This window comes from Strongylocentrotus purpuratus, unplaced genomic scaffold (genome assembly GCF_000002235.5).
Source record: "Strongylocentrotus purpuratus isolate Spur 01 unplaced genomic scaffold, Spur_5.0 spur5_scaffold_18, whole genome shotgun sequence".
Lineage (NCBI taxonomy): Eukaryota > Metazoa > Echinodermata > Echinoidea > Camarodonta > Strongylocentrotidae > Strongylocentrotus > Strongylocentrotus purpuratus.
In genome coordinates, this window is record NW_022145603.1 from 28,683,500 (window position 1) to 28,707,369 (window position 23,870).

At 36.2% G+C, this 23,870-nt stretch overlaps 1 protein-coding gene across 4 annotated transcripts; it reads right to left on the reverse strand.

Annotated features, from left to right (window-relative positions):
- Nucleotides 1-288: 288 nt before the first annotated feature.
- Nucleotides 289-23,453, reverse strand: LOC591086 (nucleobindin-2). Of its 4 annotated transcripts, none has more exons than XM_030989671.1 (14): nucleotides 23,323-23,453; nucleotides 22,311-22,488; nucleotides 21,826-21,933; nucleotides 21,004-21,130; nucleotides 19,597-19,709; nucleotides 18,599-18,610; nucleotides 15,137-15,322; nucleotides 14,014-14,163; nucleotides 10,894-10,983; nucleotides 9,281-9,370; nucleotides 7,271-7,435; nucleotides 5,904-5,972; nucleotides 2,878-2,971; nucleotides 289-2,829 (listed from the first exon to the last, which is right to left on the reverse strand). In XM_030989671.1, the coding sequence occupies exons 2-14, from the start codon at nucleotides 22,476-22,478 to the stop codon at nucleotides 2,648-2,650; spliced, it is 1,554 nt and encodes a 517-aa protein (XP_030845531.1). In that variant the 5' UTR covers nucleotides 22,479-22,488; nucleotides 23,323-23,453; the 3' UTR covers nucleotides 289-2,647. The 4 variants fall into 4 exon arrangements, with proteins under 4 accessions (XP_030845531.1, XP_030845533.1, XP_030845532.1 ...); XM_030989674.1 differs by lacking the exon at nucleotides 289-2,829 and adding an exon at nucleotides 4,770-4,823 and having other exon boundaries at nucleotides 2,860-2,971; nucleotides 23,323-23,452; XM_030989673.1 differs by lacking the exons at nucleotides 18,599-18,610; nucleotides 19,597-19,709 and adding an exon at nucleotides 17,455-17,558.
- Between the last annotated feature and the right edge of the window lie 417 nt (nucleotides 23,454-23,870).

The window sequence follows — 23,870 nt, forward strand, 5'->3', positions numbered from 1 at the left end:
AAATTAACTGTTTTTTTGCTCTTTAGTTTTGTTTGTGGTATGTTAAGCTTTTACATTTGAAAGTAACAATTCAACAAAGGTACTGGATAGCAGGATTGGTAATTATGATATCATTTATGTTCTTTCAATTAGCATTTGTGAGTGTATCATTATGTAGACATGTGCCAATCAGGCAAGATTTGACCGATTCTACTTGAAATTGAGACAAGAAAATGTTAGATGTACATGTACTATAAAACACCTTTGAACAAATGACAATTAAATAAAAAAAGATGCAAGACTTTAACATACGTGTTAATTCCAGTGAACATTTATTAAAATCATACAACAGTGAACATACAAGAATAAAATTGATTGAAATTGACTGAAAAACCTTGAGTTAATCCGCAAGAGGATTTTTGACAAAGTAGATATTTCCTTTCTTCCTGCGCCATATCAAATCACTTTGTACTCTGCAAAGGGCGTGAATGGTTGACAAACAAGTGGATGTACATTTTGAGAAAAATGCTCTTCCACAGTTAAAGTTGCTCAAGCATGTGTATATAGAGGGCAGCACACTGAGCCAACAGGTATTACGCTCCTGTGCGTACTAGTGTCCCTTTATGCATCCGTACGAGAGCATAATACCCGTTGGCTCAGTGTTATGACTGTAGTGATTGCCAAGTTGCCTACGTCACGAACGACATATATCCTTGCATGAACATCTTTAAGCTATTCTGTCCTGGGATCTATGTAATACATTTAGTCCAAATTGTAATAGTGATTATGGCGATAACTTACACATAAATGTAGTTCTGAGCATTCATTTTGAAGAAACCCTTCTGCGAAGGATTTAACAACATATTTTTGTTGAATTTCACTGGTACACCTCTCTAGTCTATGATGCAGGATTATTAATGTAAGTTAGTCAAGGTTTCTTAAGGACTGCAAGGTTTTGGCAGGTGATAATTTGCAATAATCATATAACATGATGCAATGAACAGATAATACTGTAACAAAAACCTTGTCATCAAATTAACTACCTAATTTTTTTATAATAATCAGGATTAGCATAGATCTACATCAACAAACACTGAATAGATAATAGAATTAAAGGTTAGGTAATTGTAATACTCATTTCATTATTAACAAAAGAATGATCCACAAAGCGTCTGAAAAAATGTAAAAATGAACCTCAAGTGTTCCGGTTTAAAGAATCCTCCCAAGAAATAAATTTTCTGATTAACAGAACCTAGCTAGCAAAAGACAAAACTTTTCGGTTGAATTAACCCTAGCAATAAAACATTCCACCAATTAAAATACTTAACTAAAATACATGGTACAACATTTCATGTCCTTAAACAGCGACATACATACATGTAGCACTGACTCCTAGACACATGCAAACAATAATGCAATAACCTCAGTAGGTATGCATGGTAAGTAATCATAATAAAAAGCTTTTCTTAGCACTAAATGGCAGTCTTAGGCTTATAATAATAATATGTCTTGTTTACCCAGGGTAGCCTCATCAGTATTCATACTGTTCTCCCTCAGGGTCCTGCAATCATATTATTACCCCGGTCATCGGATTCAGGCTTACCTGCACACAATGTATGCACATTCTCCACTCCCTGGGGAGCATTCCAGCCAGTGCATCATTTTTACAAGCGCACAGGCTTGCTCGGATATGATACGGTAAACCAACATTTTTAAAAACGCCACGTTTTTGCTACATATAATTAAAAGGGGCAAAGGACTGGCACTTATTCACTGAGTTATAAGATAATGATAAGTGTACAGTATGCACAAAGAATTACATCATCATTATAAAAATGCCCCGGTTCTACCCATCATTTCTGAACATGGCTTCAATGGAAAGGCTGTACATAAACGTAAATCCTTTCATCATAGAGTAATTCTTGGAAAATTCCCAGCTTCTGACCCCAAAACCCTAAACATTCAATCAATGAATTCCCAAAATTACGCTATGATGCTTGATGCTTGTGGTACATGTAAAAGGAGGAATAAGCACATTTCAAACGATAAAATAAACGTAAAAATTGCTGAATCTACACGAGTTCTAAATATACAAATAATATCTTTCAATTTTCCTAATACCTAACACATAACATAATTATCTAACCCCTATACATACCTTCGTTGATTAATAATCAATTAAAAATGAGTTTGCGATCAATAATACAAATGATTAGCATTACAAGGTAAAATACGATTACATAATTTTGGCAACGTGTGCATGGGGCAAACAGTTGTTGACCACAGGGAAAGTTGCTAGAGTACATATTGCATTGCTACAAATACAGGAGGTACATAAAACAATTGCCCTTTGTTGCTGCTCTTGTTGCTGTCGTTGCTGAACTGGTACATGTACAATGGTCGCAGTAGTTGACCAGAGAATATGTTGCCATACAAAATGTTACAATTCCTTGTAGTACATTTAAAAAGTAAAAAGTATCATTAACTATCCAATTGCAGTTCTACAGGAGTTGAATTTGTTGCTGCTCTTATTGTTGTTGCTGCTGTTGCCCAGATAGTGCATAGAGTTGCGTTACAACACACATGTTGCCAGAGCAAATAGTGCATCTTTACAACTACATGTGGTAGATATATGTGGTAGATAAAACAAACAACATCATTTCATATCTTACGGCTGTTGTGCAGGTTGCTTTGGGGGTGGGGGTTGATTTTGTTGCTGTTGTTGCTGTTGTTGCTGTTGTTGTTGCTGATCTGAAGCAGGTGGTGGTGGTGGTTGGCTAGCAGGTGGCTGTTGCGGCTGACCTGCTGGGGGTTGTTGTGGCTGACCTGCTGGTGGTTGTTGTGGCTGACCTGCTGGGGGTTGTTGTGGCTGACCTGCTGGTGGTTGTTGTGGCTGACCTGCGGGGGGTTGTGGGGGTTGTTGATTTGCTGCTGCTATATTGCCTGGTGGATCGTGCCTAGTTACTGGTTGTGTGTCTCCTTCAAATCGTATCTGGAAGGTTTGAATGGAGAAAAAAATAAACTTATCAGTACATGTCTATTTATCGGTACATTGCATGTGGCTTGTATAGTGTACATCTACAGTACATCTAAAAAAAGCATGACCAATAATTTCTTTTGAGACACCAGCTTAAATTAGTAATCCCATACAATGGTGTGCATTTCCACTAGAAGTAAAAAGATAGTACTGCAGCTGGTGATCAAAATTATAATAAAAGAATATAAATAATCACTAAAATGGCACAGTGCAATGTAAATATTCTAGTCCATGCATGAAAGGAACACTGCCATACACTAGGATAAACATTCAAGGTAGAACAAGGATGTGCTTTTTTCAAGGCAAGTTATGTACACAATTAATGCACAGAAATCACATCCATTAATAAACAATTTTAGTTTTTTTAGAAAACCAAACCTCCAATGCTCTGTAAATGAGGAAAATAATCGTGATACAGACATAAACACCCCGTTTCCGATACTATTCACAAATTTACATGTAACTACAGATGATATAAGACATTATATTGCAGGTATTAAGAAAGATACAAAGGGTCAGTATTAGGGACAGGGTTGAGAATACAAATGTACATGTAGGCTTTTAGGATTACAACAAGTGTTTGGTATAGGGATAAAGTTAAAGGGATTCTGTTACTACACATTTGATTTTATTTTATTTTATCTGATCAAATGAATTCTAGTTAAAACTAAAATAGAAATAGAAATGGGAGAGAGGAACTTGATATTTAGACAGATAGAAAAAAAGTGAAGAACACTGGATTTTAAACAATGGTAAAATTTGTTGTTATACATGTACCGGTAGTAATAAAGTTAATGATGCCAGGGGGGTGTTTCACAAAGATCCTAAGTTGAACTTATCTCTAAGTTGGACTTAAAATTTATGGGAAGCCATTAGCATCCTTGAAAATATTTTGTAATTTTTTTTTTAGAAGGCATAAAATGTTGATTCAAATCATTCATATTTTCTATTATCATGGGAGATTTCATGTTCTTGATGTGGAATTGATGAAAAGTCTAAAATACTCCAAATTTTTGCTTTTGAATATATATTTTATTCTAAGGCTCCAATGGCTGTCCATACTTTTTAAGTCCAACTTAGTGTTAAGTTCTACTTAGGATCTTTGTGAAACACTCCCCAGGTCATGGACAAATTTATAAACAAGTGTACAAAATTATCAATAAAAATGAACACCAGAACACATGTTGTAGAACCTACCATCGTGCAAAACAAATGAACCAACAGGATAACACTCAAATATAATGTGTCTAAATGCTGTGTGTTTTAAAGCCAATATTTTCACAGATGACAGGGATACAGGGCACAAATAGTTGAAGATGAAAATTAGAAAAAGCTACTTATACAGTGAAACCTGTCGATAAAGACAACTCAAAGGAGACAAGAAAAGTGGTCTTTATAGACAGGTGATTACTGAAGCAGCTTCGACTATAATACATGCTTGAACATGCATTGCCATCTCATTTTCGAGTGCTGTTAAATTCATCAATTTGCAAAATTGGGAAAAATAAAGCCCTTTGCAAAAATAATGGCTTAAATACAGGCACAAAAGGGAAGACAATCTATACTTGAGTATTGTAATCAAACACTGGAACAACAAAAATTAGGGTATTAGCTACATGTAACAAGTGGGGAAAGTGCAAAATAATAGTTTGTAAGAAGTTGCATAACCCCTTGGTGTTAAGAAAGAAGATAATATGATTCTATGTGCACATGTACCATGCCCATTATGCATGTACTTAGTATTGATTTTTACCTTGAGTATTGCATCAATGAAGGGTAGTGAAATTCCATTCTAGTATCTCAACTTCTGAATGTTTTACAATACATAAGAGAAATAAATGCATGCACATAATCATTAAATACCTAAACGTGAGTAAATCGTTTGTACTCATTCCTTTGTATGCTGTCATATTTCTAAAGAAGTGTAGCTATCAGAAAGTGGAGGGGTAGAGTGAGTATACCATACACAATCTTTCGTGGAGGTCTAATCGTTGAAAACAAAATTGGGTCTAAACACTTTTAAAAGTAACAGAAAAACTGTGCAGATGTCTTAAATATCGCATTAGAACATTTGGGGCAAAACATCTATATAAATTAGTACACACTTATTAGGTGAGTGCAAATAAGTTCATAATTCCAATCTACATGTATCAGCATGAGAAAATCCTGTGGGTATCAACCTTACACATCCATTAGGTCGAGTCAGATAGGTGCACACAGCCTCATTGAGAGCTGATAGATCACATGATGATTGAATGAAGGCACTCATAATTGGTTTTATGCAACAAAGCTCCTAAAATCTTTAGTAGGGGACAATTTGAGATGCATAAAGCACAGGATCAAAAGTGAAGTAGACTACCTTTAAAACCCATACCTTATAAGCGCTCTCACTTCATAATTATGTATGTTTTTTATATGACGAATTAAATAAATTAAATGAAACTTCAACACACTTGGCATGTAGCCACGGGGGGCCACGGGGGGCCACGGGGGGGGGGGGGGGGGGGGGGGGGGGGGGGGGGGGGGGGCATGTGCCTCCCAAAAATTCCAAGATCGGTTGAACTTTTTTAGACCCCTTTTTTTTTACCTTGATCGATTACATGTGTGTGCCCCCAAAACATCAAACTCTTGCTACGTGCCTGCAACACACGCCTGCATATCAGGTACATAAAATCAATGCATAGTAAGTCTGGACCTTATTGCATGTTCAATATCTATGTATTAAGAAAAACGTGTAATAGTGGCATTAATTGACCCACAAATGATTGCATGCGCTTGACCAATCTTTTGTTAAGGATCTAGGAGCGAGTTGCATGATCAGTTTTACTCATTATTGATTTACGATTATAAAAGTGCAAATTACTCCAAAGATTGACGGGTAACAAACCTTATCGTTTCCTTCTTTTAGAGCTGGTAGTCCAGCAGATAAACCATCCTTGATTTGTTGTGCCTGAGCCTATGGGGTAGTGAAGGGTGAGAGGGAGAGAAAGACAGAATGGCCATCATTAAATCTCTGGGATATTATATGGTTACACCTGTCTATAAAGACCACCCAAGAGAGACAGGAAAAGTGGTCTTTGCAGACAGGTTCCTTTAGTACATGTTTCAATAAGAAACCATTTTAAAGGGAAACAAAAAGTGTGGTCTTTGTCGACAGTTGGTCGCTTAGCCAGGTTTGAGTCTGACTGTTATATTTCCAGCCTGAGACATGCACACTTTGCACAGGTTAAATCATTGTTCATATTACTACATCAATATCTTTGATTCATTGTGTCTTGACCCGTTACATACATTTAGGACAGGGTGACAGAGAGAGAAACATAACATTTCTTGGAAGTTAGAATACTGTAAAGTCTCTCTTAAGTCTTGGGAGCTCGAAAAATTGGATGGCAAAATTTCACGTAAAAGTCATTTAACACACACATCTGCAAGGATTTTCAAAACAAATGTGTTTGAAGACGAACACAAAACCCAAATATGGTATTCTGTCATCAATATTCGTCATCAAACAGATTCGTTTTGAAAATCCTTGCAGAAGTGTGTGTTTAATGACATCCTCTTTCACATCATTATACAATTTAACCCTCTGACTACTGAACTGTTATATTCCCCAGATGTTTAATACAGTAGCCACCCGGTTCCAGTAGACAATGGGTAAAGTTATTTTTTGCCATGATTTTGGGGGAAAATTTGAGGCTCCCAACACTTTAGAGGGGTTTTAAGCTTGAGACAAGTACACTATACACAGGCTGAATTCATGTTGATATCATATCCTAGCATTACAATCCCTGAGTTGTTGCGAGAAAGTACACTTATACATCACTACAAACTATTTGTTTACTTTGCATGGGACTACAAACACATGTGGCATGCAAGTTTTGCCAGCTATTTGTCCTCATATTTCAAATATGAGGGTGTTTGAAGAGCCATCTTTTATCAGGAAACATTCACCGGTATACATAATAATTTGTCAACACCGACATAAAAAATACTGAAACTGCTCACAATTAATTTTTTCTCTCTACCACAACTCAACATTTTCTATTAAAGCCCGTCTGTACTAGTTTGGCCCGGGGATTAGACCTCCCTGCAAGGTCATTGACAGGTGGTTATCTCATCACATCAGCTCTCAATTATCATAAGAAAAGGGGGACCACGGGGGACCAACGGACACGCTTAGGCATTGTTTTCTATATAGAGGGAGCAAGTAGCTACAAGTAGTACTGTGGGGCTTTTAAAAAAATCTTGACTTGCCTGGTTCATATTAACAGCATCCTGTTGGCCTTGTGGCTGTCTGACCCTCACAAAGTTATCCCCCGCTTCGGCCATCTTGGCTTTAGTTTCTTCCAACGTTCTTCTTAACTCCTCTTGGTACTTCTCTAGATCCCCCTCCGTGAATTGAGATTCTTGATTCAAATCCTGCAAAAGAGAAGCAGCCCATTCAGAATGACAAAATGAAAATCTTTGATAATAGTCACATTCGTATAGTGCTTAAAGTAGTCACCCAAAGAATCAGAAGTGTTTTGAATTGATGCAAAATTCATATCATTGCGAAGGGGAAGCCTTACTGATCAAATATAACAACTTCCCTGTTCAAAATATAATTGCGGCCAGCAGTAATCATCTCTCAAAAATGTTAATTTTGAGATCCAGATTATCTGCCTTCAGCGGTCATCTGTAGAGCATCGAGATTTCTGACGTCATGTGCAAGACACAGCTAGCCACAAAATTGCATTTTACGCCTTTCCATGATATTTTCAGCAAATTATTTGTGTTTTTCAAGAGAAAATCTTTCCATCAATATATAATTTGTCCATATAACAGTTGTCATGAATTTCCTTTAGGTGGCTACTTTAATACTAAGTTTCTTAACACTTTACATTGTAATTATCATCACTCCCGTCATTGGATTGGATTCCATAGCTAATCCACACATGATAGTGCACACGTTCCGCTCCCTTTGGAGTATTCTAGCCTGGCACCATTATACCAGCCCGGAATCTTGATGCAGTATAATTTCCAATTAACGCCATCAAACTTTAAGGTAGTATAGTATTTTTTATGCAAAACTGCATGTATAGCAAATGAGCAAATGTACAGAGAGCAAAGAAAGCAACCAAAGTGTTAACCCTATTTAGCCCGGGCTATTTTGAAACTGCATAGCCCGGAGGGGGGGGGGGGGGGGGGGAGCTTCTAAGGCCCCCCCCCTATGATCTCGGCCGTGAAATGCCCGATCGCCGCGAAAATTTGCATACATGTCAAGTGAAGTGTATAGAATACTATGGTAATTTCAATTTTTTGAAAAATTCACTCATTTGCATATTTATGGTAATTTATGCAAATGACGTCATAAAATTCACATTTTTGCCCATAAATCAGACATTATTCATATTTAAGCATTCTTTCTCACTACATATATTTTTTAGACCATTTGGAATAATAATACAACACAAAAAATTGAAAAACCAGGGTTATTCTTTATGTTATCTATTGACTTTGTTTTGATAATTTCTTATGTATTTCTTTGTTTTTTTAACTTATGTATCTTATTGTTTTTGTTGTTTTATTTCATTTCCAACTATTTTGACCCCAAAATAAACACCTAAACTATAAACAAGACCAAATAACCAATACTTTATCTCTTTATTTGAAAAATGAGATTTCCATACGTTTTGTACACAAATCACAAAAATGAGCGATTTTCGGGCTGACATGCAAAGACAAAAGGACATGTGACTTTGTAATGGTAGGTCCGATTTTCGAAAAAATTTCTTTCAAAAGATGCGCAAGACTCAAAAGAAAAAAGTCAAAAAAATTTCAGTGTAAGATTTTCTTGCGTTAAAAAATTATCGCGAAAAATGTCGAGGGGGGGGGGGCTTTGAAAGCCCCCCCCCCCACCGGGCTACATAGAGTTAAGGATATACAGATGGATGCAATAAAGAAAACAAATATTGACTGATTATTGTTTTTTTAAAGGGGCTGTAGCATGGGAAATACTGGTTGATGCAATCTACGTATTCTTTTGGACAACTGCACGTAAACAAATGGACTTGGTTTACCGGGTCAGCGCGCGCTAGCGTTCGCGAAAAAAACGAAGTTCTCCTCATGATCCGGCTTTGCGTAGGTTGCACGCACGTGAATACATAGGCCTACTGCTGTCGCGTCGTTCGTCGTCGTATTATACCCGATTGGCCCCGAGTCAGGCCACAGAAAAAACAAGGAGTCTCGTCATGCTACACTCCCTTTAAGTGTTTAATCTCTTACCTGCCATTCGCTATCTTCCTCAAAGTCTGATGCTGAAGCAGCCTCCATGAACTCAGCTAAACTAACCATCTTATCTTTGTTGTTATCAATCTGGGGAAAAATAAAAACACGAGTTAAGCCTATGGAAATCAGAAAATTTGGCAGTTAGCAGGTTAACAGTGATTTAAAGATAGAAATAATTGTGTTGAAATACAGGATCATAGTACATGTATGTATACCATAACTGCATAGTTATACTTTGTACAATAACTTTGGTAAAAGAATCCAGAAATGCTTCTCTTGAATGTTATTCTTCCACTCAGCCAACAATGCAGGAACACCCATTTTTTCCCCCTGAAAATTTGCTAACACAATCACAGCAATGAATTATCAATACAATTTTATTGCTAGCTATTTTCATTACAAAAATGCAAACACCTGTATAAATTATGTCAAAAAGTAATAATAATACGCAAAACATAATACAACTATTTTTTTTATCACAACTTTTGACTACAACTCTGACAAATGAACAACATTGAAACTGGGATATAAGGATTTATATTTCATGCACATTACTTTACTTCCTTAATACATAAAACACAAAAAGGGGAGCACACAGGCAGCCGATAAGAAAATAATCTACATGTACAAAACAAGGTGTAAAACAGAGTTGCACACATTTGTACTTAAGTTTAAATAACAACCTAAGGGCACTCATATTCCTTTAACATGATGTTTACATGTAGTTTTTTTCTTGATTTTTCATTTCTCTTTAATACGATATGTTAGTCTTTCCTTTCTATCCTCTCTCTTCATTCAAATATTAAGTCTTGATGGATTTTGAATTAGCTGCAGTTTTGTTAGTCTTTTATTAAAGAGGGCTGTTTAAGTACATGTACATGCATGTCTGTACGTTTTATGTACATGGATATTCAAGAGCATTCAGTGTGGAAGGAAACTGATGATTTACATTCCATGAATCCAAATCATAAAATGGAATGAAAAATATTACTATATATTATTAATACAAAATATTTTTGGGTTCAAAAAGCGCTTAAAGCCTATCTGCGCTAGTTTGGGCAGGAGGGATTAGACTGCCCTGCATGGTCACTGACAGGTGATTATCTCATCAAACCAGCTCTCAATTAACATAAGAAAAAGGGGATCATGGTAAACCAACGTTCACCGCAAAGACAGAGGGTGCAAGTAGCTACAAGTAGTGCAGTCCCACTTTAATAGATCAGCGATAAGTGCTTTACAGATACATGATTACCCCGGTCATAGGATTCAACCCTAGTGCTCTGTGCAGTCAAGGAATATCTGCTACCACATACCCACTTATACTACACCAGGGTGGCGAGTGGCAATTGTGGAATTATATCTTGCCAAAGGACGTTTAAGTGCCGGGCTGGGATTGGAACCCCAACCCTTAGGTTGAGAGTCAAGTGAATGAACCACTATACCACGGCACCTGTGGGTGGTGGGTCCTGTATCAAGCCTATGCTAGGGTACGAGAGTCAAGGGATTACCAATGGAAAGGTCATTTACAGGGGTTATCTGATTAATCAGGTGCACAGGAGGGGGTTAAAGGTCAATCTGTATAGGGGTTAACGGTTAATCTGTATAGATACCTGATTGACTACATGTTCCCTCATGCGGGATAATTCTTCAAACTTTTCCTGAACGTCAGCCGTTTTCTGGTCCTTGTAGACTTTTTCCACCTGGTGTTAGTAGTGAGTGTGTACATACAAATGTGCGTAGGTGTGGCATGGCAATGTGTGGGGTGTGACAAGTGTGTATAGGGAGATATGGGAAGAGGGGTAAATAATATGTAGAAATATGAGAGAGAGACAGACAGAGACAGAGAGAGTCAGAAACAGACAGACAGAGACAGAGGAAAAGAAGGACAGATAGACAGTACCAAACAATAAAGTGTGGGATGAACAAAGTATTGCAAAGGAGAAAAGGGTGCAGATAAGGCAATGATAGGAGAGAGAAGAAGAGGGAGTGAGAGGGAGAGAGAGATAGAGAGAGGGAGAGGGGAGAGAGGGAGAGAGAGAGAGGGAGAGAGAGGGAGGGAGAGGGAGAGAGAGAGAGAGAGGGAGAGAGAGGGAGAGAGAGGGAGAGAGAGAGGGAGAGAGAGAGAGGGAGAGAGAAGAGGGAGAGAGAGAGAGGGAGTGGGAGTGGAGAAAGGAGAGGGATATCGGTGGAGCCAGAGAAAAGCATTTTATAAAGCAGATTATAAGAGTTATAAAAATGGCATGCAAAATAAATCAAATAGTAGAAAAATTTATGAGAGAAGAGGTTTTAAAAAGACATATAAAATGAGAGGTTTATTGATGGAAATTACAAAAGAAAAGTTAAGGACAAGATATTTTAGATTGAAGAGGAAAATACGGACATGGGGAAAAACAGAAAACACGGTCACAGAGAGAAGTTTGTTGTGCGCGTTAATGAGAAAAGCAAGGGGATGAAGAAAGAGAAAATAAAAAATGATTTAATTAACAACCAAAATACTGAGGATTATGAATGAAAGCTGGCTTTCTACATTGCAGCCGGTATATATCAACTACCATCCACTTCCTCAAGTTCAAACCATAATTGTATTTGGTCAGTTTTCAAAACCCCTACCAAAAGAGTGAAAACAAACTGAGTCTTTCCAAATTGCCCTCAAGAAGTGATATCAACAGTGATAGAAATATAGATTTAGGTGTTAATTTCACCATAAGATTTTAGAGGTTACTTTGGGTAGGGACTAGGGAATATTGAAAAATTGGATGGTTGGTGTTACACACAGGCTTTCTCTACTAACCCTGCATTACAAATATGTTTCAAAATGCAAGCTTTGTTTATGTGCAGACTTCATTTGGACTGTTCAAATAAGGATGTTTAAATCACATTACAAAAACTTAAATGGATAGCATGTGACAATCTTTCATTTTAAACTTTGTTATTCTTTTTTTATCTCTCTCTCCATTTCATGTAAATGATAGGAGAGTGATGAGTTCATGCCAAAAATGCTCAGATCATACCAAAACAAAATGCAAATTGACATTTTCTTTCAACTTTCTTATCAATCATGTATAAAGCATATAAAGGACCTAGATGATCCTCATACTGTATACTCAGGTATACCTGACACAAGCCTTTGCTTAAATCATAGAATTCATGCCATGTTCCTTGTGTTACTAGTAATATACTCTTCAAAACGTTTTACCAGTGTGTCTTTATGTATATTATTATAATCATTAAACATGCACATGTATACAACTCGCTTGTTTTGAAACATTTTTTGTAATGCAGAAGGCACATGCATATGAGATTGGCTCAGAGTTGTATGAGTATGAACATAGAGGGCAGCAGCACCTGACCTCCTACGACCTCACCTCGTCCATGACATGTTCTCGCATACGAGCGATCTCCTCCATTAACTCCTCTTCTTTGCTTGCATCGTAGCCATAAATCTTGGCCGCCTGATTGGCAACGCAGGCGTTATCAAACAAAATTATCATCATTTGAAGAAACAGAGTGTAATTCAATATAAAATAACTAAGGTTATACATGCATAATTTTGCTGTCACATTAGAAAATGAAAGTGTCATCAGAGAACTTTGTTATCGTTTTTAATAAATAGAAGAAGATAAGTCTACTGAGGGACAGGACAATGTATTTAAACACACATGGCTTATATTCAAAACATTACAAAGTTTCTAAAAAGTGAGTTAGAAATCACTATCATGCAAGACAAGACATTTATAATGAAAGTGTATCAAAAATGTACAATGCATTTTAATGATTTAAAGTCTCGTTCGCTGATGGCATGTACGGCATCAGAAATAGATTTAACTTTTAATTATTATTCTTGTTACTGCTCAAGAATCGGTCTCCAAAACTCTTTAATGAAGTGAGCCTCTAGCTCAAACTCATCAAAAAAGAAAATGCAACATAACAAAAGAAAATAAAACAGAAAGAAAGAAAATGATAAAGAAAGAAAATGATATAGAAAGAAAGAAAATGAAATAGAAAGAAAGAAAATGAAATAGAAAGAAAGAAAATGAAATAAAAAGAAAGAGAATGAAACCAATTGAAACATAAAGAGAAAGTGTAGAAGAAAGGAGAAGGGAAATGGAGGCCGTCAAATCTTCAAACCTCTTTACAGAACAGAATCTCAAAGTAATCTAGAAAAAGAAAAAAAATTTGAGAGAGAGTCAATCAGCGTGTTTCTATTAGTTATACTGAATTTATCCGGTTGAAAAATAAGCGTATAATGCCAGGTAAGGGCAGTTTCTATCTACGCGCATTCCGATTTAGCCAGAAAAAAGGTCACCGCAAAGTATTGTGGGACTGCTAGGTCAACCCAGGATTGTAGTGTCGCGCACGTCGGGGTAAAATATTCCGATCACGTGATCACTGCTATTTCCGGTTTCTCCCCGGTATATGCACTCAATCAGAATGGGGTGTGTTTCTACCTACATGTACGTTATCCGGTTAGCTTCTCCTGCATTATCCTTCTAAAAGAAGGATAATTTTGCCGGTGAACGCGTAAAAGCTCTCCCCGGAAAGTGTGTTTCTATTAGGAAAAATTTATCCCTTATCGGCCATTAACCGGATAATGGCTTTAGATGAGAGAGAAGAAAGAGAATGAAATAGAATAGAAGAGAATAATAGATAAAAACAGAATGAAACAAGAGTACAAAAGAGAGAGAGAGAGGGAGGGAGTTCAGATAAAAGAAAGGCATCCATTTTCAAACCTCTTTAATGAAGAGAGCCTCAAGTTCAAATTCATCCAGGAATCCATCACTGTTGGAGTCGTGCAGATAGAAGAATGTTTTAGGATTGAAGTCTTTCCTGTCTAGATGATCTGTGTTCTCCCAAACCTCCTCTAACTGTTTCTTGCTTCCCTGGAAATGAAATAATAATAATAATAATAATAATAATAATATTGGATATTTATAGAGCGCACATATCCACCATGCATGGTGCTCAAGGCACTCCAACTATTACCCCGGCGCTCACAGCATTCAAGGAATTCCTTCCGACCGTACCAATTTAACATCTGGGTGGATAGTGGCAAATGTAGATGAATATCTTGCCAAAGGACATAAGTGCCGTGGCGGGACTCAAACCTTGGACCCTGTGATACACAGGCTAAGGACTTATCCACTAGACCACAACATCTCTAAATACATATAGGGTAGCTTAGAAAAATGTAGTGGCATAAAAATATGTGTTAGGAATGTAAAATGCATAGATATTGAGAATTACAATTTTAACAGAGAAGTACATGTAGACACCTCCTCTAACTGTTTCTTGCTTCCCTAGAAATGATATAGATATAGGGTAGCTTAGACAAATGTTGTGGCGTGAAAAACATGCCTTCGGAACGCAAAATTCATAATTGTTGAGACTTTTTATTTTAGCACGGAGGTGGATGCACATTGTAAAATACGGAGCTGGTAAATACATGTACTTTCTAGACGGGCTTAATGTTACCCAAGCTCGATTAAAGACCCTATCCGATGAAAATACAACTGGATATAAATAGATAACTGAATGAATGTAGAATACAAATATAAAGGAATAAAAAGTATTTAGCCTTTCATTATTGCACAAAAGCAAATAAAAACCTCATTTCCTGTACCCCTCCAAATTACAGGTCAACAGGACGCTGCGAGCCAAACGTCACGCAGCACATTAATTACATTAAAAATTATTTAAAGAACTAAAACTTTCCACAAATGAACTAGCCCATAATAGCCACAGACTCGTACCAAAAGATATAATTTCATCTGTTGTTATTTCTTGTTTAAAGTCTCTGAATGTCCCGTACGTCACAATCCAAATAGCTTGGGCCTGCCCCTGTATTCTCCTTACCGGATGGTTGAGTTTAGCATGCTGTTTCATCTCTTTCCTTTCCTTCTCATAATTCTCCATGGCCTCTGCTCTCTCCTCCTCGTTCATTCTCCTCATCTCGCTCCTTCTCTTTAGTTCCTTCTCCATCTCGTAGCGTTTGAACTCTTTTCTCCTCTCACGATCGTTCTCCTCCAGATCTTTTGTAGCCTTGAATACAAAAGATGCAGTCCATGGTTATCAATTTGGTGTGCTGCTACCTCTTAGCTTTACAAAATTATGCCTTTTTATTTCATTCCCAACCCGTTATGTAATTTAAAGGGCTTCAACCCATTTTCTTTCAGGATACGTATGTGTTTGTTTGTTTATTTTGATTGAGCTTTTAGGGGGGGGGTAAAGAAATTGTAAACATATGGGGAAAAGATTATAATCTCATTATTATTTTCAAAATTAAACTTATTTGTTTCATATTCATCAACATTTTTCTCTTCTCTTACATGTATATTGTGTACATATAGGAGTCTATACAAAAACCCAATAACTTTGACAATACCACAACATTGCCTGCACAAATGATATCATTTTGAATACATTCTCATAAGGAAAGCAGGTTTGACTGCACTATTATATGTGTGCCTACACTTTTATATGGTTATATGCATCAGCAGTACTGGCATGTTAATTACACTATAGAGACAATAACATTTCAAATGTGTGTTACCACAAAATTAGTGCCTCAAATCCCATGCATTAATCATAAAATTGGCAATTTCCAAAAATGTATGAGAGAAATTTAGATGATTAAATATTAGAGACCAAAAATCCCAGGGATTATCATGAGGATTTACATGCAAGATACAAAGGCTTCATTAGAGAATCCCAAATTGTGTATGCAAGTATAAATGTATTCAAAACGTTTCATGAACCAAGTGAAAAGTGGTAAATTTGTGAAATTCAAATTGTTAAGAAAAGGAGAACAGTGCAATAAAAAATGCCATAAAAAGGGGAAGTGATCAATGTAAAAGTGAATAAAATTCAAATACCATACATTTCAGAAACCTGTATGCCTACAAAGGCCTAAGTTTAATGCAAACAGAGAGTTAACAGTGCTTTTAAAAACTTTTTAAAAAATATTGAAGGACATTTCCTCAACAATTTATTTTCATATATATTCTTTTCATGATCTCTTTGATCGTTACCTTACACCACCCCCCCCCCCCCTTCCCCCTTGCCCTCATCTCTTCCAAATTCAATATTACCGTCAGTTTGTTAAGAGCTTTATTTTGAATGGTAATATCAATGGTTTGGTCTCATTGAAAAGAAACAAAAGATTAATGATAGTTTTGATATTATCACAAATTCCAAAATTTCACAATACATACATGTATGCTGTAATGATCTTGAATGCTTTGGTTATACATGTACATGTACATGTACATACACATTGCATATAACAAGACTTACTAAAACAAGAAATTATAAAAACTAAAAAGTCATTTTCTTGAACAGTTGCAAGCATGCATCAATATCATACAATACAACTAACATTAAAAGCAATGTCTCACACCCTGAAATTTATAGCAAAAGAAACGATGATGCATTGAAATAATAAAACATAACACGGGCAAAACTATAAAGATGTACATCTACCAGTTCTTCCTTTCTACATTTACATACATGTACATGTTCTGATTCTTTCTTTCTCAGGGATTTGTTGTTTTCAGGGGAAATTTTTGTGTTTTGCTCTAGCGTTCCTATCCTACACTTTATCAGAGCATAAATGTACTGCATGAAAACACCACCAGCTATTATTTCTTCGACATTTTCTGGAAATTACCACGAAACAGTAACATTATCCCCTGCAAATGCCTTACAATCATGATGCACTTCCAACTACTAGTTCGAAAACTAGCATGAACTTGATAGTGAATCTACATTGATTTACTTTTATTTTAACTTGTTGCCTCCACAAATAAAAGAAAATAGGGCCGTTCAGAAATAATCATCCCATTAAAACCACACTATTTGACCCCCAGTTACCTAAAACTTTAAGTTCATTGGCAATGTTGTCAGCCAGAATAAAGCCATGAGTTTTAGCTACCATCACCCCCGAAACAAACCAAAAGTCGAGTCAATGTCACCCCCATCTAGCCCATGCACCAATCTTTGTTAGCAGGCAGTGGTACGACTATGAGAGTCATTGTACATGTATATAAATTAAAACTACACTGCAAGTATACTACTCTTTACAATGTTCCGATGCATGACTTTAAGTGGGAGATTAATACTACCAATGGCCATGAGAGGAGTTATGTGAAACCTGCCCCAGTGTGTTAATGTACCTTTTGCAAGAGGTTATTTAGGTCCTGTTCCTCAAAAGTGTGCTCGTTCCCAAAATCAATATGGGCTATCATGTCCATGAGATGGGTTTGGCTTACATCATCATCTAGAAATACATAGCACCATAGAGAGATCGATTGATTGATAGAGAGATTGATTGATAGATGGATTGAAGAAGGAGATCAATAAATGACGATGGATAAATTAGAACAATAGAGATCCAGATAGATTGATAACATGATGGATAGGTGGACATAATGATTGATACATGTAGAATGATAAAATGTAGAGAAAGAGAGAAAAAAAGAGAGAATGTGTCATAAAAGAAAGAGACAGAAAAAGCAGACAGTAACTAACGTATGTGCAGGGAAAACAATGGCCCAAAACATGTTACAATTTGAGACATAACCATTACAAATTCGCACGTAACCATTTCAAAACACTATAGTTTTTTACTTGTCCAATCAACTGATATGACAGTCACAAACAGGCATAGACATGTACAAGTACATGGTAACTCTGATTGGATGAAAGAACGTCTGAAAAATGAACTGAAACATGAACAAACATGAAATACATCATGTATTCTCTATAAAATGAGTAAATTATTTTTCTTTTGAATGCCAGGGGATTCCTGCCAAAGTCCAAGTTCAATTTGCCTTGCGCACTACTGACTGCATCATCTGGTGCCATGGTAACACTTTATAGAAAGAAATGTACAAATTAAGACCTTCTATACGATAGTGCAATCATAGCATTTGATTGGTTGAGAACAAATTTGTTTTAGAAATTTAGCATTTGTTGTTGATAACAAGTTTTATGAAACAAGGCCCTGTACATGTAGTCCTATGTAAAATGAAAAGAGGTTGGTGCAAAAGAAAAGAAGTAGAATTGAGTGCATGTTGACATCCGGGAAGGAGTTGCTGATGAGAAAAAGATACAAGAATCAGCTTTTACCCCAGTGGAAACCTAGAATGTTAAAATTATCAAGAATTAGCTTATACCCCAGTGGAAACCTAGAATGTTAAAATGATCAAGAATTAGCTTATACCCCAGTGGAAACCTAGAATGTTAAAATGATCAAGAATTAGCTCATACCCCAGTGGAAACCTAGAATGTTAAAATGATAAACGAATTAGCTTTTACCTCGGTGGAAACCTAGATTGTTAAAAAGAGATAGGAAGAAGAAACTGAATAAGTTAAAAATGATGAGATGGATTGCTTGAAATGCTATCGGTATTAGTACAATCCTTAGTTAATTCTATATGAATGAATTAAACTAGTGATGCTACATGACAATTATGCAGAAGAAGTAGCTCCACATATCCAAATTAGTTTAACTAAGAAAATGTAAATGTAAAACATACAAGAATTAGTTTCAAACCCCAGTCGAAACCTAGACTTTTAAAAAAGAAACAGGAAGAAGAGACCGAATTAGTCAAAATGATAAGATGGAATGTGTGAATTGCATTAACAAATTAGTTTTACTAAGAAAATGTTAATTTAAAAGTGCAAACTAAGGTTTTAATACCCTTCAACCCATAAAGAGGATAAACTGTAAAACTAGATGTAGATACTCTGAACCTAATATGATTGATTTTGTTACAATACAAATTGTGTACATACCCCAGCTTGTGTTAATTAATCATTTAACATAATCATTTTCTAAAAGTTAATCATTAAGGAATGGCAGAAGTGGGAATTAGGTCTGTTAATGTAGAGGGAATGTTAACATTGAATTATGTTAGCAGGCAAAAAGTACATGTCCACCACAAATAAATGGTGACCATATTGCAAAAAAATTGATTTTACCACAATGAAAATAATGTAAAATCAATATTTTAAAATCAAAAGAAGCAGATGGTATCAAAGTGTTGTGGCATATGAAAACAGCACACATGCGCCAAACACACAAAATAAACAGCATCCAAATGTCAAACAAACAAAACAGTGGGATGTCAAACACATACAGCCAAAATGGGGACTAAATAACATTGTGGTGCCACATGTAGACATTTGTGTTAGTTCTTGTTAATCTTAAACAGCATAGCAGTGGGAGATCATACACATACATGTACAGTCAATGTGGGGAGTAAATCACATTGCGGTACCACATATAGACATTCCTGTTAGTAGTTGTCTACCTTCTGTATGAGTTTAGTAATATCATCTGGGCTAAAGGCATCCATTGATGAGGGGTCAAGATGACCGATGAGATTGTCCAAGAACTTCTGATCGGCCGGCTTTGCCTTCCCAACTTGGGTTTAGGAATTAAAGAGAGATGCATGCAAGAATCATGGAAACAAACCAAATAATCAATGAGAAAACAAAAATAAGGCAGTATATTAGTGACATGTTCAACGCAATATCACAGCAAGGGGGGAAAGGGTATGGTGATATCTGTAGGCAATTGATTTAATGAAGAAAAAGAATGTCTCATATATATGTACGTGTCTCATTCAACAGGCTTTACAAATCAAATCGAGCTTGCTGAATTTAAGAGTATTATGCAAACATCTTGTAGATTACATGTAGATAATATAAGATTTCCAAATAAGTTTGATCAAATATCCAACAAAAGAGTGTGAAATACAAAGTAATTACATGCAGGCACAATTTTTTATTCATTGTATAAACACACTGCATTACAATGTCCTAGGATAGGAAACACTGTTTCAAGGGAAATAAAGAATATGGTCTTTATAGACAATGGTCTTTACAGACAGGGGATTTCTTATTATTAAAAAGCAGCTTACACTGTTATTCATACATGTATATTTTTAATAGACCACTTCTTAGTTAGCACATGGGCAATTCCACGGTAACAGAACGACACTCAGACAAGATTTTTGAACTTCAGGTTCATACTAAAAGAACTGTTTTATTAGTATAAGATGTGAAACAGTACAGATATAATACCTATATAAGTGCCTTTAATTCTCCCCAAAAAAATTGTCATTATAGTTAAGTAGTTTAAGAATGTGCATATTAATTATCTCGGTAACGGTAGGACATAAAAATGGACATGGTTTTTCCAGTTAATTAGTGTTTATCCAAACTTTGTGAAGTTGATGAAGCTTTCCACTTGACTGAAACACATTTTGTTCCCCATAGTTTAATACATACTAATAAAACATTTCTTTTAGTATGAACCTGAAGTTCAAAAATCTTGTCTGAGTGTCCTTCCGTTACCGTGGAATTGCCCACATGGGTAAAATGACCCCAAATATCCACAGATCTTTTACTCATGGAGAAGTCCCACTTTGTGTATTTTAGAATAATCAATGCCAAAGTCATGTACTGTATGTGCTTCATGAAAAGCTTTTGTTTGCCCTCTTGTTTCATAAGAATGTACCGTAGGTGCACACATGAATAATGATTATATAACATGAGCCTGTCAATGGGTTTTACAATTTTATCAGAATTGACCTTTATCTGCCCATGCGCAGATAGAATTTACGAAAGAAATGAATAATATGTTGCCAATTTGAAGAGAAAGAGCCGACAATTTCTGCCTTCGACATTTTGTTGACCATCAAAACACTACTTACGTGCTTGTTGTTCCATGGCTTTCCTCGCGATGATCCGAAGACGTTGAATCTCCTTTTTCTTGAGCTCATCTAGTTGGCCTCGGATATGACTACCAACATTGTTTAGCTGCTTCCCAAATTTACCAGTCTAGAAAACAAAAAAGATGGACCACAAAATTAGTCATGAATTTAAAGATTTTAATGTCATGTTTGATAATTTTAGTCAGTATTGTTTGTTTGAGTGATGACTCATGTTGGGTTTAATTGTAGAGTGGGGGCAATTTTTGTAGTCTCTTTTCACATAATAATTGTTAGTTGATGTTTTTTCATTTTTTATCTTGATTTGCATAACTATGTATTCTATATATTTTGCTTTGTAAATCACATACATTGCACAGCTTTAGCCCTTGGGTTGCATATTTAGTATTTAAGTTTCTTCATTAAATGACTATAATCTAATTTACTCAATCAACCAATTTATTCATACCAACAGAAAATTATTAAAATGGGTTTCAACAGATGTCTGCGTACACTTTGTCTGTTTTGTTGGTTTCATGACTTTCTTGCATTTGATGCCTGGAAATTAAAAAAAAGGTAAATATTCATAAGTTGGCAATACCTTCAAACATTTTAAGTCATTGGTTTTCTATCGAAAATGGCAATTTTGTTCAACTTTTTTGACAATATTCTCACCCATTTATATTGTTTCCAGATATGTTTCATAATGTAAATATGACTGTTTCCAGTTTGAAGAATAATACGGGATTAATGTACCGGTATTAAACCCTAAAAATAATTCTGGTCCTGTAAAATTAAGGGTTAAAGAGATGATATGAGACTTACAAGTAAATCATTTGTGTCCATTTCATCCATGTGGCTTTTCATCTCTGGGTCAGCTTCCAAGACTTGGATGACCTCTCGTAGATAGCCTTCATATTCAAGACCAAGATCCTGCCAGGAGGACAGATGGGATTTAAAAGAACAAACAGATACCATTATAACAATAACTGTAATACCTAAGCTTTCATTCAAACAAATTGATATGGGGTACTCACTTTGTTTTGTTGTTGTTTTTTGTCTCTGTTAATAGAATCCACATTTATTTGTACCAACTACTTTGTGTAATCATTGCAAAATAAGAAATATATGTGATATATGAAAGAATAAAACTGAAACTGAAACACTTCAAATCATGCCTCAAAAAGTACCAATTTCAGCAAATGTGAAATTACTGACTTCATCTGAGAAATCTGCAACTTTTAATGCCGCTTTAAACAGAATTGTGGCAACACCTAGTGCTGTGATCCATCACTTTACTCAATACTTACGGCTATTCCATCACCCTCGGCTATGTTGAGTATTTCCTCTCCTGCGATTCCTTCTCCCTCGTCTCGATCGCGATCTTCCTCCGCTGGCTTAGGATCCACAGGGGCCTGCTGGGCTACATGCACAATCAGCAGCAGTAACAACGGTAGCTTCCATTCCAACATGCCCATTGTGGTGTGACTAGTAATGTTTAAAGACAAAACATCATTTAGAATATTACAGGCAAACCAGAGCTTTAATCTAGATCTAGATCTATAGGGAAAGCAGATGGGAAATGAGAAGAATTATTGAAGTAATACAATTGAACTTGAAGAAAGAGAAGAAATTGACAGACGTGAGAGAAGAAAGAAAAAGAAGGCGAAGAAGAAGTAGATTCTAGTACTAGAAGAAGAAGAAGAAGAAGAAGAAGAAGAAGAAGAAGAGGAAGAAGAAGAAGAAGAAAAAAGAAGAAGAAGAAGAAAAAGAAGAAGAAAAAGAAGAAGAAGAAGAAGAAGAAGAAGAAGAAGAAGAAGAAGAGGAAGAGGAAGAGGAAGAGGAAGAGGAAGAGGAAGAGGAAGAGGAAGAGGAACACGAGGAAGAAGAAGAAGAAGAAGAAGAAGAAGAAGAAGAAGAAGAAGAAGAAGAAGAAGAAGAGGAAGAGGAAGAGGAAGAGGAAGAGGAAGAGGAAGAGGAAGAGGAAGAGGAACACGAGGAAGAAGAAGAAGAAGAAGAAGAAGAAGAAAAAGAAGAAGAAGAAGAAGAATTCCATAGATATTCAACAGCAATTAGCCTGTCACTAGGCTAAATTACCACAACCAAATTTCAAACTCAAAGTCTCAAAGTCAAAGAGTCATTAAATTTCAACAACCAACCAACCAAACACACAAACACCATCGCATACGACTGGGACTACATGTAGAGGGTCTAGATCAAATACAATATTGTCGCCCCCGAAAATACCAAAATACGATTATATTGAATCCAAATGATTAACAATAACATCAAGAGAAATTCAGAATGAAAAAATCAGCATACCTTGGACAAACGTATCACTATCAGCTGCGAATAGATTAGTCGTCTGTCGGCTTTGCCTTGGCTTAACGCTTGGGAACGTCACTTGTCATACGTGTACCAAAGACGATAGCTGATGATATCGATACCTTTTGATATCGGCAAAAGTTGTTGTAAGCTAGCTAAGGTCAAGGTCATTTTATATTTTGAAGGATTGCCATTTGTTAACACCAGGAAATCATTGCTTGATATCAAGAATTTAATTCTTGATATTAGTTCCAGGGGCGGATCTAGCTTTTTGCTCAGGGGGGGGGGGGGGTTGACCAATAACGACGATGCGGAGCATCGTCCACGAGCCGCGAAGCGGCGCGGCGAGCCGATTTTTTGGGGGTGTTTATTTGAACCCCGTAAGTGATGTTTTCCTGGCATCTATTAACACAATGGAGACCATAAAAAGCAGTGCATGATAACGTCTTTTTAAATCAAGTAACAGTTAAATACACAGTTATATCCAGAGTTATCATGTGTTTGGTTAAGTTACCAGATGAGTTGAATATCTTCTCACAATATTT